The 15552-nt window shown below is 37.4% G+C and overlaps 2 protein-coding genes across 7 annotated transcripts in view; one reads left to right on the top strand and one right to left on the bottom strand.

The window, feature by feature from the left end:
- alg13 (ALG13 UDP-N-acetylglucosaminyltransferase subunit) overlaps positions 1 to 14414 on the bottom strand; it is a 55777-nt gene extending 41363 nt beyond the window's left edge. Inside the window, exons 1-10 of one of the 2 annotated variants that reach the window (XM_004916844.4) lie at positions 14034 to 14414; positions 10031 to 10114; positions 7908 to 7958; positions 6856 to 6902; positions 5143 to 5215; positions 4700 to 4781; positions 3142 to 3322; positions 2832 to 2907; positions 2016 to 2124; positions 901 to 965 (exon numbers count right to left, since the gene is read on the bottom strand). In XM_004916844.4, the coding sequence (XP_004916901.1) occupies positions 901 to 965; positions 2016 to 2124; positions 2832 to 2907; positions 3142 to 3322; positions 4700 to 4781; positions 5143 to 5215; positions 6856 to 6902; positions 7908 to 7958; positions 10031 to 10114; positions 14034 to 14174 (909 nt within the window). In that variant the 5' untranslated portion in view covers positions 14175 to 14414. The remainder of the gene's footprint in view (positions 1 to 900; positions 966 to 2015; positions 2125 to 2831; positions 2908 to 3141; positions 3323 to 4699; positions 4782 to 5142; positions 5216 to 6855; positions 6903 to 7907; positions 7959 to 10030; positions 10115 to 14033) is intronic. The other variant, XM_002938789.5, reaches the window with a different exon arrangement.
- Positions 13922 to 15552, top strand: part of sertm2 (serine rich and transmembrane domain containing 2) — a 62900-nt gene continuing 61269 nt past the window's right edge. For 4 of the 5 annotated variants that reach the window (XM_031891351.1, XM_031891350.1, XM_031891348.1 and 1 more), the window contains exon 1: positions 13942 to 14076. The gene's annotated coding sequence lies outside the window, so the exon portion shown is untranslated. Of the gene's footprint in view, positions 14077 to 15552 lie in introns of all 5 variants that reach the window. The other variant, XR_004219756.1, reaches the window with a different exon arrangement.

The following is a 15552-nucleotide window of genomic DNA, read 5'->3' as shown; positions in this document are numbered from 1 at the left end:
ACCTCGGCACAGGAGACGTTAGATCAGGTGTGTGAGACGCTAGATCAGGTGTGTCTCACACACCTGATTGTGACTCCCTCCACAATACTAAAATCACACAGGATATTCTATACAGATTAACCTTACCGTCGTTACAAATGTTGCCAGCATAAAACCAACCACGATTATAGATACTTTATAAGCAACAGTATGCAGGAGAGTAACCGTGAGAATTGAAACATGTTCAAGGTGTGAGTTAGAATTTTAAATTTTCCTTTCTTGTCTTTTCTATCTATTTTAGCAGGATTTTAACCACTTAGAAGTAAAAGTTATATTTTAACTTAACTAGGTGTGCCAGTTCTAGGTTCTTTTTGTGTCTATAACACTACAATGTACAATCATGTCTTAGGACACCAAGGTATGCTATGCATAAAGCATAAAGCAGAGAGATGAACAAGTAGTATCCATTCTCAGGACTTTCATACCAATCCATACAACTTTTTTTGTTATTCAAATAATGAAAAAAAGCAAATTACATTATGGTAATCATAACTAGGTTTGTTTTATGATTTGATTTTTGCTATCATGGTTATACACTTTTGTCTTTTCAAGGTTATTACTAACATATGTAACCACACAAACACATACAGCATAGTAATAAGGTGAGCTGCCAAAACAAATAAATAAATATAATTAGCCCAGGTATGAGGCATGTTATGGAATTCCTCTATCTTTCTCTCTTTTAGAAAGCACAGCATGAATCATCCAAAGACTCTATAAATATGGCTGTATTTAAAGATGTGAGTATATAGTTTAAGGATACTGTTTTTCTCTGTCATTTGTATAGATATAGACACGGGCTACCAACTGACTGACTTTCATATATAAATAAAAAATTATATATATAAAGAAAAATCTTACCTGACACTTATCACCTAAGCAATAGTGTCTTCCAGCAAACACCATGTAATCCGTTTTCTGAAGTTCTACAAAGGGAAATTGTACCACATTTAAGTTTCGGATATTCATATTTCTTAATTCAAGAACATTAAAGCAGGCATTTCAGAACAATGGCAGGGCATAAAGGACAAAGTGTTCAGCTATGTAAAATAATAGAACTGCAAAACAATCACACTATAAAACATTTAGCAGTTAAATGATTTTCTCCAAAAATAATAAGTCTCTAAGAGATCTGCGATTTACTAAAAATTGAATACAACAATTTTTGGCAAATTAACTTTGCACTGGCAAACATTCTCTTTGCATAGGTGAAAATTCACAAATTTTTGCAAGACAAAATTTCACCAGTGGACCAATTTACTAAGAGTACAAAGATGATTTTTTTCTAGAAAAAATTCTCCAGGATCAAGCTGACAAGCTGCCATTATAAAGCTAGAGCAGCCAACGTTTGCATTTCATTATCTACATTACCTTCTTCCATGCTATTTCCCCCTCATTTCTTCAAGGCAACAATTCTCTCCTATGGGGAATTTATAGCACATTTCTTTATGGCACATTTCTATTACAATTTTGAGTATGTAGGAGATATGTTGTGAAAATATAACTGGATAATTAAGGCAAACTTTGGTAAAGTTGGACAAGGAGAAAAATCACACTTTAGCAAACATGTCCCATAGTCCAGATTTGTGGTAAGCTATGAATTTAAAAAAACAAACAAAAAAAACTTGAAGAGCCTCAGAACATTCAACTTAATATAATTATGTTTTTGCAAAACCTATTAATATATCTATCTATACTTGCCAGTTCCATGGTCTGCTTAGCTCCACTATATCATTTACATTTTTTTTTACTTAAGAGTTATAAATAGAGATACATTTTATATAAATTAATCATTTCAAACTTTTAGAAACTACAGTTCTTGGCTAATGAAAGGACTGCACTGCAAGAACTGAACTTAATTATACCAGTGCTGTGAAAATACTGTGTGTGTCTTTACAACTTTAATAATGTCACAGACTAACATAAAGGGAGCCTTTGCAGCATGTATGTATGCATGCATTTATGAAAAAATGTACCTTTTCTGCTGTCTAACCAGACATCAAATTCTACATTTCTGTAGATTTCTGGGTCAAGGGCTTTCAAAACCTTATATGGGAAGGGCATCTTGTTAGGATTTTCTGTGGACTGTCAAAAAAAAAAAAAAAAAAATTTAGACGTGAGCATTTTACTATTTTAATAAATGTGAAACAAACGGTTTCAAAAATCAAACAGTATCTAAAATATTCACAATTTTCAGCTGAAAGACTTACTAGAAAGTCAATTTACAGTACATGGACAGTTGAGCATTATGCTATATTTCCAAGGACAAGTACAGCTGTATTTAGCTAAGCCTAGCTGTACATGCAAGGCCGAGTGCTTTTATAAAGGGGGATATTATTTATTATAATATACACAAATTTCAATGAGTTGTCCTACAGAAATTACATCACTAAGCACCAATTATGACATGTTAACCTTTAAGATACATTTATGTATTTTGAGGCCCTGTCTGACCTTACAGCACAAATTACTTATTACAGGACTGTTTCACCCCCAGCTAACCATATTTAGGGGATTTTGAGGCAGAATAGTTTGTCGCGCTAAAAGAATCAGGGTGTGATATAAATGTCATTGATTTCCAAAAGGCAAGGTTGTTGGGCATGCAAAGACCAGAAGATTCACATTAACATGCAGACTTAACGCATGAGCTGGCATATATATCTATTGCAAAAAAATGCTATTTTTTAAAATAATGTTTCAAGTTATTTTTCTAAGGAACTTCCGAATTCCAAAATAATCTCAACTTAGAACCAATACCTTTATATATATATAAAGAAAAAAAAAAAAATAACCTTTACGTCATCTGTGGTTTGTCTGGATTTGTCATCCAAGAAATTATCACCACCTTTAACTTCCCAATCTTTAACCCTGCAGAAAAAAAAAAAACAAATTAATATTACTTCCTAATTCAGCAAAACAACAAATTAACATCTTGGTGCCAGAAAAAACAAAGATGTACCTATGAAAAATGTATCAGCACTTCGGGCATTTTAGGCACTTCAAATGTGTCCCAACAAGATTGCTGGATGGTCTGTTGAAACCAATGCCCGACCTGCTATAGATGGTCAGGCAGTATGGCTAAAAGCTGAGATAGATATCTACCTGTTATCAGACGACTGTTTTGATGTTTGTTCTGGAGAGCAGTCAAAGTTGGCATCTTCACTACCAGTGGAAGCACTATTTCGATTCTTCTTTGTACCACTTCGGAAGAGATCAACGGCTGCAAGCAGCTCTCTTTCATCCACACCAAAAACATCTCTATATAGGCACTCATACAGAACGGCTATGTAGGCAAGCAATTTATTAAAACAGATTTTGCAACAATTGGGAAATAAGTTAATACAAATGTCAACTTAATTACAACCTAATGTCCTTCATCAGGAGTAATACCATGATTTTGGTATGTCGTGTATTTTAGGAAAGCGTTTTATTATCGTCTAAGAGATTCAGAGGAGCCTTTTTTATTATTAGTGGTTTATGACAAATCATCATTATTGGAGAAATTAACTTCTTACAACAGATCTACAAAATGGAAATTGTACTCAGTATTCTTTTTTGCATAATGAAAAATTTTATTCTAAACAACTTAAATAATGTACAGTAGTTTTGGAGATATTTGCAAATGTGATTGCTATTGAAAGCAGTTCTTATCTGTCCATTTGCATTCTCTGCGCTGCTAGTTCTGACTCTTTACACAATGCAGCAGAAGGAAATTGAAGTCTTGCATGGAAGAGAGCTGGTCTTTGTTACAATGTTCCGGGAGCGAAATCCAGCAGTAAAAAATGGACAAATAAATACTGATTTCAATTACAATTAACTCAAACCATTGGGAACGTTTTATTGTATACAGTAGCTTACAATAGCATTTTTCATTATTTGTTTAATTAAACACCTGCACTAGTAGGACCAGCCAGCTGACAAGGGCCAATTGTGAAAGAAAAGTATCAAGTCTAAATAGATGCCATAGCAACATAGTAGCAGATTTCCACACTGAGCAAAGAGGCAGCATAATGATTCTGGCTAATTCTGGTACAAAATGTTCCTGAAAAGCCAGACCATTTAAGAAAACTATAGCGGTTTAAGTTCTACACTAAGGGGCACATTCATAAAAACGTGAGTTCAAATCCCGAATGGGATAAATTCAGATTGGATATGAAAGTTTCTGAAGATCGCATATATCATGAAAATGCTTACAAAAAAATCGTATTAGTCATGATAATATCGTATTGGCGATCCAAAAGTCACGAAATTTTCGTACTGAACAATTGTAAGTGGGAAAACCTTTCCGAATTTTTTGCGCAAGTGTACGAAAAAGTCACTTGGGCTCACTTGGGCATTAAAAAATTTGGAGAAAATACGCTTGGAGCGTTCGAACGCTTTGAGCGTTCATGTCTTAGTAAATCTGCCCCTAAGTGAGGTGACAAGTGCCCCAGTGTTGCATACCTCATATATTATGCATTATATAATATACTGCCAAGCAAGAGGGGTTTTCTGCAAATTTAATCTATGACTTCTACTTGGCTTTTAGTACCATCTAGTGGAATCTTGTATTTACAGGTTGCCAAAGACAGCTGCACTGACAATCACAGCTTCCGAGTATAGAAAGAAAGAAATAGAGAGACAAAACAAAAAAGTGAGGAAAGTGAGTTTATATACTTACCTTGACATATAGCAGCATTAGCTTGGAATGCTTTGGTAAATACAGAGTCATAATGCCCATTGCTTGAGCAACATAACATTATCTAAACAGAACAGAAAAAAACTGCATTCATGAGTACCCAATTAGAAAAAAAGTATTTATCAGAGACTAATGGAAACTTAAAAGGCAATGCATATTCTGGCAAAAAGATGCACAGGCATAATAATCAGTAAAGGTGTAAGTGACTTCAGCCTCCAGCCTCTATAAAAACGTTTGATTTAGCCCTTATTTTTGGAGAGCTGCAGCCACTAGATTTAAAATGGGGGTAAACCTTAAATCAAGTATTTTAGAGAGGGTGCAGAAGACTTAATATACACAAGACCACTTCAACCACTTAATAAATATTGGGGTACTGTACCTTTAAATAAGTCCATATAATAATTCATCAAATTGTTCATTCTCACCTTTCCCTCCCAGTTGTTATCTGTTGCATATGTAGGTTGTTTTCCAGGGCTTTTATATAAAATGAAATCTTGACTAGTAAAGAAAAAGGCAGAAACAAACTACTTTAAAAAGGGCAATGGATATTAAGCACAAACTTATGAAAACAGTACTGGTTGGTTAGGAGTAGGCATAGGCCATTCAACTTATTTACATGTTCACCCTATCCCCACTGTGACAGGAATGGTGTAAGGCAGTGCTTTCCAACTTCTGTGGTACCAAGGGCTGGAATTTTTCTGGCCTACATGGTGGAGGGCCGATAATGGAAGCCAGTTTTGACCACTCCCCTTTTTTAAACCGCACCCACTTCAAACTACACCCATGTTATCGCAAGAGCTTTTAAGGCCTTCCCCACATTAATAGTGGCAACACAGCAAAATCCCAATGGTTGGTGCTCACTGAAGGGATATCACCCCTCATTCATATGTGAAAGTATCATATTATGTCATATTAAGACATACACTTAAATCCATATGCCTCCTCCTCTTCTGTGGATAGCACAGCAACCACCAGCATATTAGGGACCATATAATGACTATTTCCAAATGCTAACAAACTCCCAGAAAAACCACTGCCAGGTTCACCTCCCACAGGCAGCATAGGGCAGGGAGAGTATAGCACACACAGGCAGCATAGGGCAGGTAGAGTATGGCACACTCAGGCAACATACGAAAATACAAAGTATGGCACACACGGCCGGCATAGGGAAGGCAGAGTATGGCACACACAGGCAGCATAGGGGAGGCATAGAGCAGGCAGAGTACTGCTTGCCCTACCCTGCCTATGTGTGCTATACTATGCCTGCCCTCCCCTGCCTATGTGTGCTATACTATGCCTGCCCTCCCCTGCCTATGTGTGCCATACTATGCTTGCCCTCCCCTGCCTATGTGTGCCATACTATGCCTGCCCTCCCCTGCCTATGTGTGCCATACTATTCCTGCCCTCCCCTGCCTATGTGTGCCATACTATTCCTGCCCTCCCCTGCCTATGTGTGCCACACTATGCCTGCCCTATGGCACACACAGGCAGCATACAGAGACACAATCCTGGATGTGTCAGAGGGAATGTCTGCGGTGTGAACAGGGAAACAATGTGGGTGATTACAGCCTGAGCCTGAGGTGTGAACAATGCAGGGGGAAAACAATGAATGCATTAAAAGGTGTGAACAGTACTGGAGATTACATATTTAAACAATACAGGGGGATTACAGCCTGAATCTGAGGTGTGAGCCATGCAGGGGGCCAGTTAATCTCAGTACTGCTACCATTTAAATCTTAAAAGGTAAGCAATCAAAGCAGCCAGGTGGGGGGGCCACACAGAGGTGGGTCGCGGGCTGCCAGTTGGACAGCCCTGGTGTAAGGGATTTCAAGGACTTCTCTGATAGTCCCAAAGAGTGGGTTTCAACTGTCTTTAGTGCCCTCAAAATATACAGTAGATCCTGTATATTAGCTACTATGCAAAACTCACATGGTAAGGAGTAAGGAAGGTGGACATAAAGCAACGTGATATAGCTCAATCAGATGCTATCTGTTTGAACAAACTTAAATACACAAGAAACTTAAGAAGCACTAAGAAATATACTGTAAACATTATTTCTTACATGAACTGCCTACAAAAGAAAAAAAATTAATGTAGAAGGGCCTAACATTGTTTAAATTGTAAAATAGAAATCTTACTTAAAAATCAGAGACAGGGCAGTTATTTCAAGCTGTCCAGCACTTTCCTACAATAAAAGTAAAAGAAATGTTAAACATAGCTCTAAGAAGATAATACTATATTAAAGGAAGCATTTTATCATACAAAACTAAGAAAATAGAGGAGACCCAAAGACTGATTGGGCTTGTGTGGATTACCAGTGTGGCTCACTGGTAAAAAAAAGATTGGGGATCTCTGTTACAAAGGTTGCTTAGTGGTGTCATATATGTATATAAATATTTCAAGTCACCTCAGAGTTCCATGACCTGCAACTATATTTCTTGACCTATCTATATTCTATAATAGGGGGTCCATTATTCACCATATAGTCTTTATAAAAGTTTATTAAAGGGTATAGGCAACATTGGTAAGTTAACATTAAAACTATACACAGTATTAGCACAGTTCTTTATAAATGCCGTCAGTTGCAATGCAACAATCTAAATGAAAAATTTGAAAGGAGCTTATTCTATTTACATATCTTATGTTAAATATTTTCCAATTCACTTCTTTATTCAGTAAGACAGGAGGGTGAAAGCTGTTCATATATATTATGTGCAGGTGCTTTTACAAGTATAACTATTTTCACATTGACTAGCTCTTGCAGGTACTTTGGGTATACTTGGGGGGAGATTTATTAAGACACAAACGCTCGGAGCGTTCAAACAATCCAAGATTATTTTCGGCAATTTTTTCGCGTTTGCGCAACTTTTTTGTACGCCCGCACAAAAAATTCAGAAACATTCTGCCGCTGTTTACAATCGTTCAGTACGAAAACTTTGTGACTTTTGGATCGCCAATACGATATTATCGTAACCAATACGATCTTTTCAGAAACATTTTCGTGATATTTGCGATCTTCAGAAATTATCGTATGCAATCCGAATTTTTCCCATTCAGGATTCGAACTTGTGTTTTAATGAATCGGCCCCTTGGTGTATCCTGATACTACAGAATTGTACAATTAATTGTTGCAGTTTGAAGGCTGTGGTTGCTGCCTTCCCTCTATAAAAACCTAAATGCTACAACATACCTTAGGGTCCTCCAAGCGTTCCAGGTACTTTTCAAATGGTCCTTCAACATACTAAGAAAAAAAAAAAAACAAGGTCTTTATCTGAGTTAAAACATATAGAAAAGATGGTGGACCTAAAACTGGTAGAGTACATCAAGTCCATGAAGCTCGGTCTGCTTTAGCATAGAAGTGCAGTCCAGGTGGCACTACCATAACACTTTGATGAATCCATGTTTGGAAAAGGAGTGCTAGCACTAAGAGATTTGGAAACAAAACAACTATGCCCCACATAAATGTCTTTTAGGCCACTTCCCACATGTAAAAGAGGAAACATTTTTGTTACAGGGGTCAGTGCTTTACCTTGTCAGATCTAGTCTCTAGTTTTATTAAATTCTGTTCACTTTTTTATTTGTATTTTTTTTTTTTTTATTTAGTTTGCTACTCAATTTATTGCCTGTTTGCTGGGGTCAGTGGTATTATGCACTGTGTATCTACCAGTGTGCATACAATGGGATTTTCACTTTAAAAAGGGGCCCCGGGATAGAACGAGGCAGGAGTTGAGGTACGGGGCCATGACAAGGCTAGGAAAAGGGACTGGGAGAATGTTGGTTGCTAGGGATTATGGGAAGTGTAGTTCAGTGTTGGGATTGGCTAAGGGGAGGTAGAATAGTATAAGCAGGAAGGAGCAAAGAGAAAAGGTACCAGCTCCCACCCTCCCTCCCTTTTGAAGGAGAAAATGGGGTCACAAAGACAATAGGGATGAAAGGACTATAGTCGCAGCTGGAGATTACATAGGTAAAGGATATTGAGGTGGAAAGTTAGGCCTGAGGCTAGGGATTACAGCCATAGGCCGTTGGTATATGGGGCTGTGGTGATTAGAAAAGGGGGTTTCTAACCTCAGGGAACTGATTGGGGTGGGGGCAGGTACAGCTTCCACAAAGCAGCCTTCAGCAGCTTATTGTTACTATGTTACCAGGAGATTTATGTTATGTTAAATTATGTTATTTAATGACATTAATATGTTATTGTTAACAAATTTGATACTGTTGCAAATAAACGGGCTGTGGCCTTTTCTATCCACAAAAGGTTGTCGTGTGAGTGCATCTGTTAGGACCAAAAGGGGGTAAAACTTAAGAGTGAAGGGTTGTTTATGGAGGGCCACAAGAATTGACGACTGCACTTGTCAAGAAATACCTTGTGAAAGGACTAATACACTTTCACTTTTGCAACCAGTTTAAGTCTTTTTCCCCAAAACAGATTTTGTCTTGGGAACTACTTAGTCAGAAATAGGGAATAATATAGCTTCAAAACTATTAAATAATTAAAGGCTAAAAAGCTAGGAGAATAACTTCAGTCCCTAAAAAATAGCTAGAAGCTTGAAATGATATACAGGTATAGGAAATGTTATCTAGAATGCTCAGGACCTGGGGTTTTTCAGAATTAGAATCTTTCCATAAATTGGATCTCCAAACCTTAATTCTACTAAAAAAACATTTAAACATTAAAAAACCCAATATGATTGTTTTCCTTTCAATAAGATTTTTTGTATTATTTACTTATTAACTTAGTGAGTGGGTAAGACAGGCAAAACTGCCTATACTGCCGCCCAATAATTTAGGGTGGTTTTAGTCATTTCTCGGTCAGCTAAAATACACTGTCCCATAACTGCCCCATGTGCCATTAGCCTTAATTATCATGTACAGTAAAGGGTATATAGCTATACACACAGTATGCACTTGTAAATAATGGTTCACTCACTTCTGTGAACAACTCATTAAATACAGTGAGTTGAGGTAGTAGCACGCAAAATTAAACACAGTGAGAAGCAGTGGTCCATTTTTAGGTAGGACAGTCATACTATTTGAGTCCAAAAAGGAGAAGGGCTGACCCAAAAATGGGCAGGGTCTTGAATATACTAGTATGCATGTATGGCCATAAATGGGCAAACAAATGTAAATCAGATATGTGGCCTACCTTGTCCCGATCCAATCCAATCCCGATGATGTACAATCATAAATGTTTATAAAAGTTACCCAGTAAAGTGTACAAAACAATGCTAGAAGCCTCGATCTTAATATTTGCCAAGATGACTATAATTTCAAAAAAATTGTAAAAAAATGCATGCAGATGATGAACGATCTTACCGATTCAAATAACTCTTGATTTTGTCTCATATAGGACACACAGATTTTTCGAATTTCTGGATGGTGAATCTGGCAGAAGAACAACTGAAAAGGGGAAAAAAAAAAACCCCCAAAAGATTTAAAATTTGCATTTCAAATAATCTCCATTTACAATGCTATTAACACCATAAGTGAGTTAATAATACAATAGTACTGCAGAACAGCTTAGATTTCAGATCAATTAGCAGGTCAGATCTTCCATTAGAGTTTTAACTTTTTAGGTTGCTTTTAAAATATATATTAGGGGGCTGCTAATATTCAAGCCTTAGAAAAAATATTTTACTTTTATTGTGCAACCAGTACAGATCATGGCTATATGGTTAAATCAATGGAAAATGTATCTGCCACTTTTCTTTTTTATATTTATAAAACTGAGCAAGCTACAGTACATTTACCATGTATATAAAAGAAACATTAGAGAGACATTATTACAGCCAGAGGGTCAATATATATATATATATATATATATATATATATATATATATATAATTTTCTCTCTCTCTCTCTCTTTTTTTTTTTTTTTACCCAAGAGCCACATTCAAAAGAGTTGGAAAGCAACACAAGCATGGAAAATGTTCTTGTGGTTACAAATAGGGGCTCTGATTGGCAATTAGGCTGCCCCTCTATGGACTGGCAGCCTAAATGAGGCTATGTGTGGCAGTACACCTGGTTTTTATGCAACCAAAAATAAGCACCTGCTTTGAGGCCACTGGGAGCAACATCCAAGGGACTGGTGAGCAACATGTTGCTCACAGGCCACTGATTGGGGATCACTGTTCTAAACTATTAAACTAGTAGAACAGTCCACTTCAATGTTGATCCCAGTGACCTCAAAGTAGGTGGTTATTTTTAAACTCCTGATTTGAAGGTTTTGGTTGCATAAAAACCCAGTGTATTGCCAAACAGGGCCTCCTGCAGGCGGCCAGTCCAGATAGGGGCTACCAAATATCCAATTACAGCTCTTATTAGGTAACCCCCGAGCAACTTTTTTCATTTGAATGTGGCTCCCATGTATAAAAGGTTGGAGACCCCTTCTGTAAGCTGTGGATAAGTTGTTACAATTTGTAATTGATTTCAAATGATGCAGAAAGAGAAGGACTGTTTTGGAGCTGGACTTCGACACACAAATGGTATTAATTCATACTATTTGATGGAACAAATTACAGGTATATTATGGGTTTCTGTGTTGTGTGGGACAAATTTTGGTTCAGAAGCTGGAGTTCCCCTCTTAAAAAAAAATGGAACAAATATGGCAGAACTCTAAGCAAGTCTACCTAGTAAAGGATGTTAATCAAATCTCAGTGACCAGGCAAGGTTAGTCAGAAAACTAGCCAAATAACTATAAAGAAACTAAAGAAATCCACAGATTAAATAGGGGAAATGATCCATGTTGCTATTAAACCATTAAAAAAGGGCATAATACCCCCCATTTGGAGTGAAGTGGAACAAAAGTTCCAAAACGAAACTTTTTGTCCTTCACACTCTAGGATCTGTGTGGCAGACAGTCAATACTGCTCACTAAGAACATGGTGTTCTAATGGCAAAACATCATGTTATAGCAATGCTTTTCTTCTGCAGTGACTATTCTGCAAGAGACCGGAGACTGGGTCAGAGCTTCACTTTCCAGAATACAGACTCAACACACAGGCAAAGCTGCACTGGTATGTACCTCAATGTCTTAGAATGAATCAGCCAAAGTCCAATTTGATCAAAAACATTTGCCAAAATTTAAAAATGTATTATCACCAATCCATTACCCTATTCAACCTCACGAAGCTTGGATATAGATTTGCAAAGCTGTTAGAGACTTACCTCAGAAGACTTGCACCTCTAATCGAAGCCAAAGGTAGTTCTAACAAGCGTTAAGGTGGCAACCAACCATATCAGCTGTTGTGTTTTAGTTTTGCATTGCAATACAAAGTTTTGTTAAACATACGTATTAAGTGCATTTTAATTTAAGGTTGTATTAAAATATCAAAAAGTCCAAAGGGGTGAATACTTATGCAAAACACGACAACCATTGATTTTTTAAATCTCAATATATGCCTTTTACATTGACTAATACAGGTATGGGACCTCTTATCCAGAATGCTCGGGACCTGGGGTTTTCCGGATGAGGGATCTTTCCGTAATTTGGATCTCCATAACTTAAGTCTGCTAAAAATAATTTAAATATCGAATAAACCCAATAGGATGGTTTTTTGCCTGCAATGAGAATTAATTATATCTTAGTTGGGATCAAGTACAAGGTACATTGCTTATAATGGAGTTTATGGCAGATGGCCTTTCCGTAATTTGGAACTTTCTGGATAACACGTTTCCAGATAAGGGATCCCATACCTGTACCCATGTCTGAAAAATACTTCATAAAGAAAAAAAATGAATTTGGTACAACAATGCCAGCAACATGTGGGCACTTTTCATTTCTGTAACAAGGTTACTGCTTCAGAGCTATCATTACTGCTTTCACTCCCAACCATTTAAATAACCACAAATGTGCATATAATGAGCCTGTAAATGATATCCTTATAAACTGTGCTTAGTGAGATAATTTCTGTCACATGTCTCACTGAAACATGTGTATTATAATAAACAATGTACCCCCTTTTGTAAAATATGAGGATATAAGAAGTCACCTTGGAGTTCCATGACCTATACTGTATAACAGCAATTATAGGGGCATGGAACTCTTTGCGACCGGCAATACCCTTCTAATTTTCAATAGGGGGGGCAAATTAACTATATAAATGACACTTCCTTAGCAGAATAACCCTTGCCAACAGGATTAACTGTACATCAAGGATATAGTTGAAAAACAAAAAGTTTACTGTGCCTTTAAGGTTGTTGTGAATATCAGTCACAAATTTCCATGTAGAACAATAAGGAGCATTACTGAATAAGCAAAAAAGCTGGAGGGGACAAAGAGGGCTCTGTTTTGTAATTGCAGGGCCTTCCTATATTGCCATTTCCTATTAACATTGGCATTAGGTATCATTTTTGGACTGGGCCTGTAAGTTACTAACCAGATGGCAACCCTAATTGCCATACTAGACCTCTTATTCCCACGTACTACTGCTCATGTACAAGTGACTATCTGGACCCCACAAAAGCTTTCCTTCAGTTAGCAGCTGCTAAATAAATGAAAATAAGAAAGTTCAACATATAAATCTAGGGCTACTCAAGATATTTAAACAACTGTAAAGTGTACTGCCATCTACTACATAGTCCTATTTTGCCATGAATAATTACCCTGCAATATATAGTTTCAAATATTCTAGAAGCATACCATAGTTCAGGCAAGGCTTCTATTCAATTTACACTAGATTTTGTTTTACTTTTGTTGTATTTGAAAACGTTTTGGGTTTTTTTCTGGTCAAATACAACAAAAGTACAACAAAATCTAGTGTAAATTGAATAGAAGCCTTGCCTGAACTATGGTATGCTTCTAGAATATTTGAAACTATATTTTGCAGTTTATAACTTATCCAGTTGCTAGGGTCCCAATGACCCCACCACCAGACGGTGGTTTCAACAATGGTCTAGAAGATGAAAAGGAGGGCTGAATAGAAATATAAGTAATAAAAATAAACAATATAATATTTTTTTTGGTAGGGCCATAAACCCCCAACTAACAGCATTTTAAACAGAGAAGAGAGGAAGGCGTGTAATTTAAAAACTACAAAAAAAAAATGAAGACCAATAGAAAAGTTGCTAACAGGAGACTTTATAATACTATAAAAGTTAACCTAAAGGTAAATGGGCCCTTTAAGAAAGTAGGTGGTGTCAGTGTATTGGGCTACAGAAGCAAGAGGTGAGTGGAGCAATGATTTGACTCTAGGGGCCAGTGCTAGGCATTTTGACTGCTACTTCTATATCACATAGGTCAGACAACATCCAGCCCCAATAAACTCTAGAGCGCCATTGAATGCCAGCAACCCCCTTAGTGCCCCCTTTCCATCCTGACCTGCTCAGACACAGCTCGGAATAGGCACGACGCGTCCTTAGCAGTAAGTTTTCTGTACAGCCCCAGGCTGGCCAAGTAATCGTCCATGGTCACTTCATTTAGAGATTTCTGGCCAAAGTATTTCTTCCAGCCCTTGTGCATGACGGCCTGTGTGTAGGTAACTGGCTACCCCCTGACCTCGACATCCACGCAGCAGATTCTTTACTGGGGAAAAGCGGCCCTCCGGAGCCGCCTTATATAACCTGTCACTGCGGCTGGGGAGTTACCACCTGTGGAGGTGGGGGAGGCAGTCAAGGAACTAGCGGCTGTCGGATTATACTGGGAAAAAAACACACAAACGCACAGCTACTGCTGACGGGAGGAGTGTTTATTATTAAATTAAAGGAGGGCTTTCCACAGCTACACCTGTTTGTATTGCTGAGCGCTCTCAGGGCCTGCTCATAGGGCTTATTCCCTGACATATGTGTAGTAACCAGAGTATAGTTTGGATCTGTCTTACTGCTTGTGAGATATATCAGCTATAGGCTGAATGGTTGCTATGGGTTACTGCACTTTTCTGCTACTGAGGGTTGTTCACAATGGTGAAGTAAATAAAGTATGATAAAATTTGGTTTAAATTTTTTCTGGAACACCCTAGCATTAAATTTACATGATCTCTTGCTGGTTACATCAACTTCTATAAGTTTTGGGGGCCCTAAAATAAGTTTTTTTTATTTTATATAAAGTTAATTAACTGGGTCTCATTGGACCCTCTACACTCCTGAGCTCCCTTGCAGCCACATGACTGGCTTTTGTTTTTGGTTACACCCCTGTGGCCCAGTAAGATAATGACCAGGTGGCAGCCCTGTTTAATTTGTGTGCACTAACTGTATACAGACGTTTTTCTTTTTATGCCACCCTATACCAAATTTTTTTTGTAAAGCAATATTGTTGGTTGGTGTAAAGCAATGTTGCCAGTTTAAATCAATATTTCTTAATGTGACTTTATTAACCCAAACAACATAGCTTTAATAAAACCAAAAAACTTACACCTACTTCATCTTGGTCAATAGTCATACTTCAGCCTTATGTGTTTTACATGCACAGCATGCATTTTAAACACTTGTGTGTAAGAGCTCTAAGGCTTTTGTGAATTTGACTTTGTCCAGTTTAGCTCCCAAAATATTGCTTACTCCAATTCCAGTCTACTGAACACAGGTGGAATGCAGCTTTAAGTGTCCCACCTGCAGCTGTTCCCAGTGGTGCAGTACAAATACATGCCTACGTTAACTCGTGTTCTCTGCAGTGAAATAAAAAACCACCACAAGGGAATGCATGAACAAAAGTTTGTGTGTAAAAAGCCCTTATTAGAAATGGAAGATGGATGCCCAAAAATGGTAGATAAGCAAACTATCCATTAAGACTTAAAAGCAAGATAAAAGCCTTTCACTTGTTTTTGACAGCCTATGTACATTTGACACAACCAGTTTTGTTAGTTGCTAGTAGCAAGGGTTAACAGTGAAATACTGTAGCAAAAGGG

Source organism: Xenopus tropicalis, chromosome 8 (genome assembly GCF_000004195.4).
Source record: "Xenopus tropicalis strain Nigerian chromosome 8, UCB_Xtro_10.0, whole genome shotgun sequence".
Taxonomy (NCBI): Eukaryota; Metazoa; Chordata; class Amphibia; order Anura; family Pipidae; genus Xenopus; species Xenopus tropicalis.
Note: the sequence above shows the minus strand (reverse complement) of the source record. Positions and strands in the feature narration are given on the sequence as shown.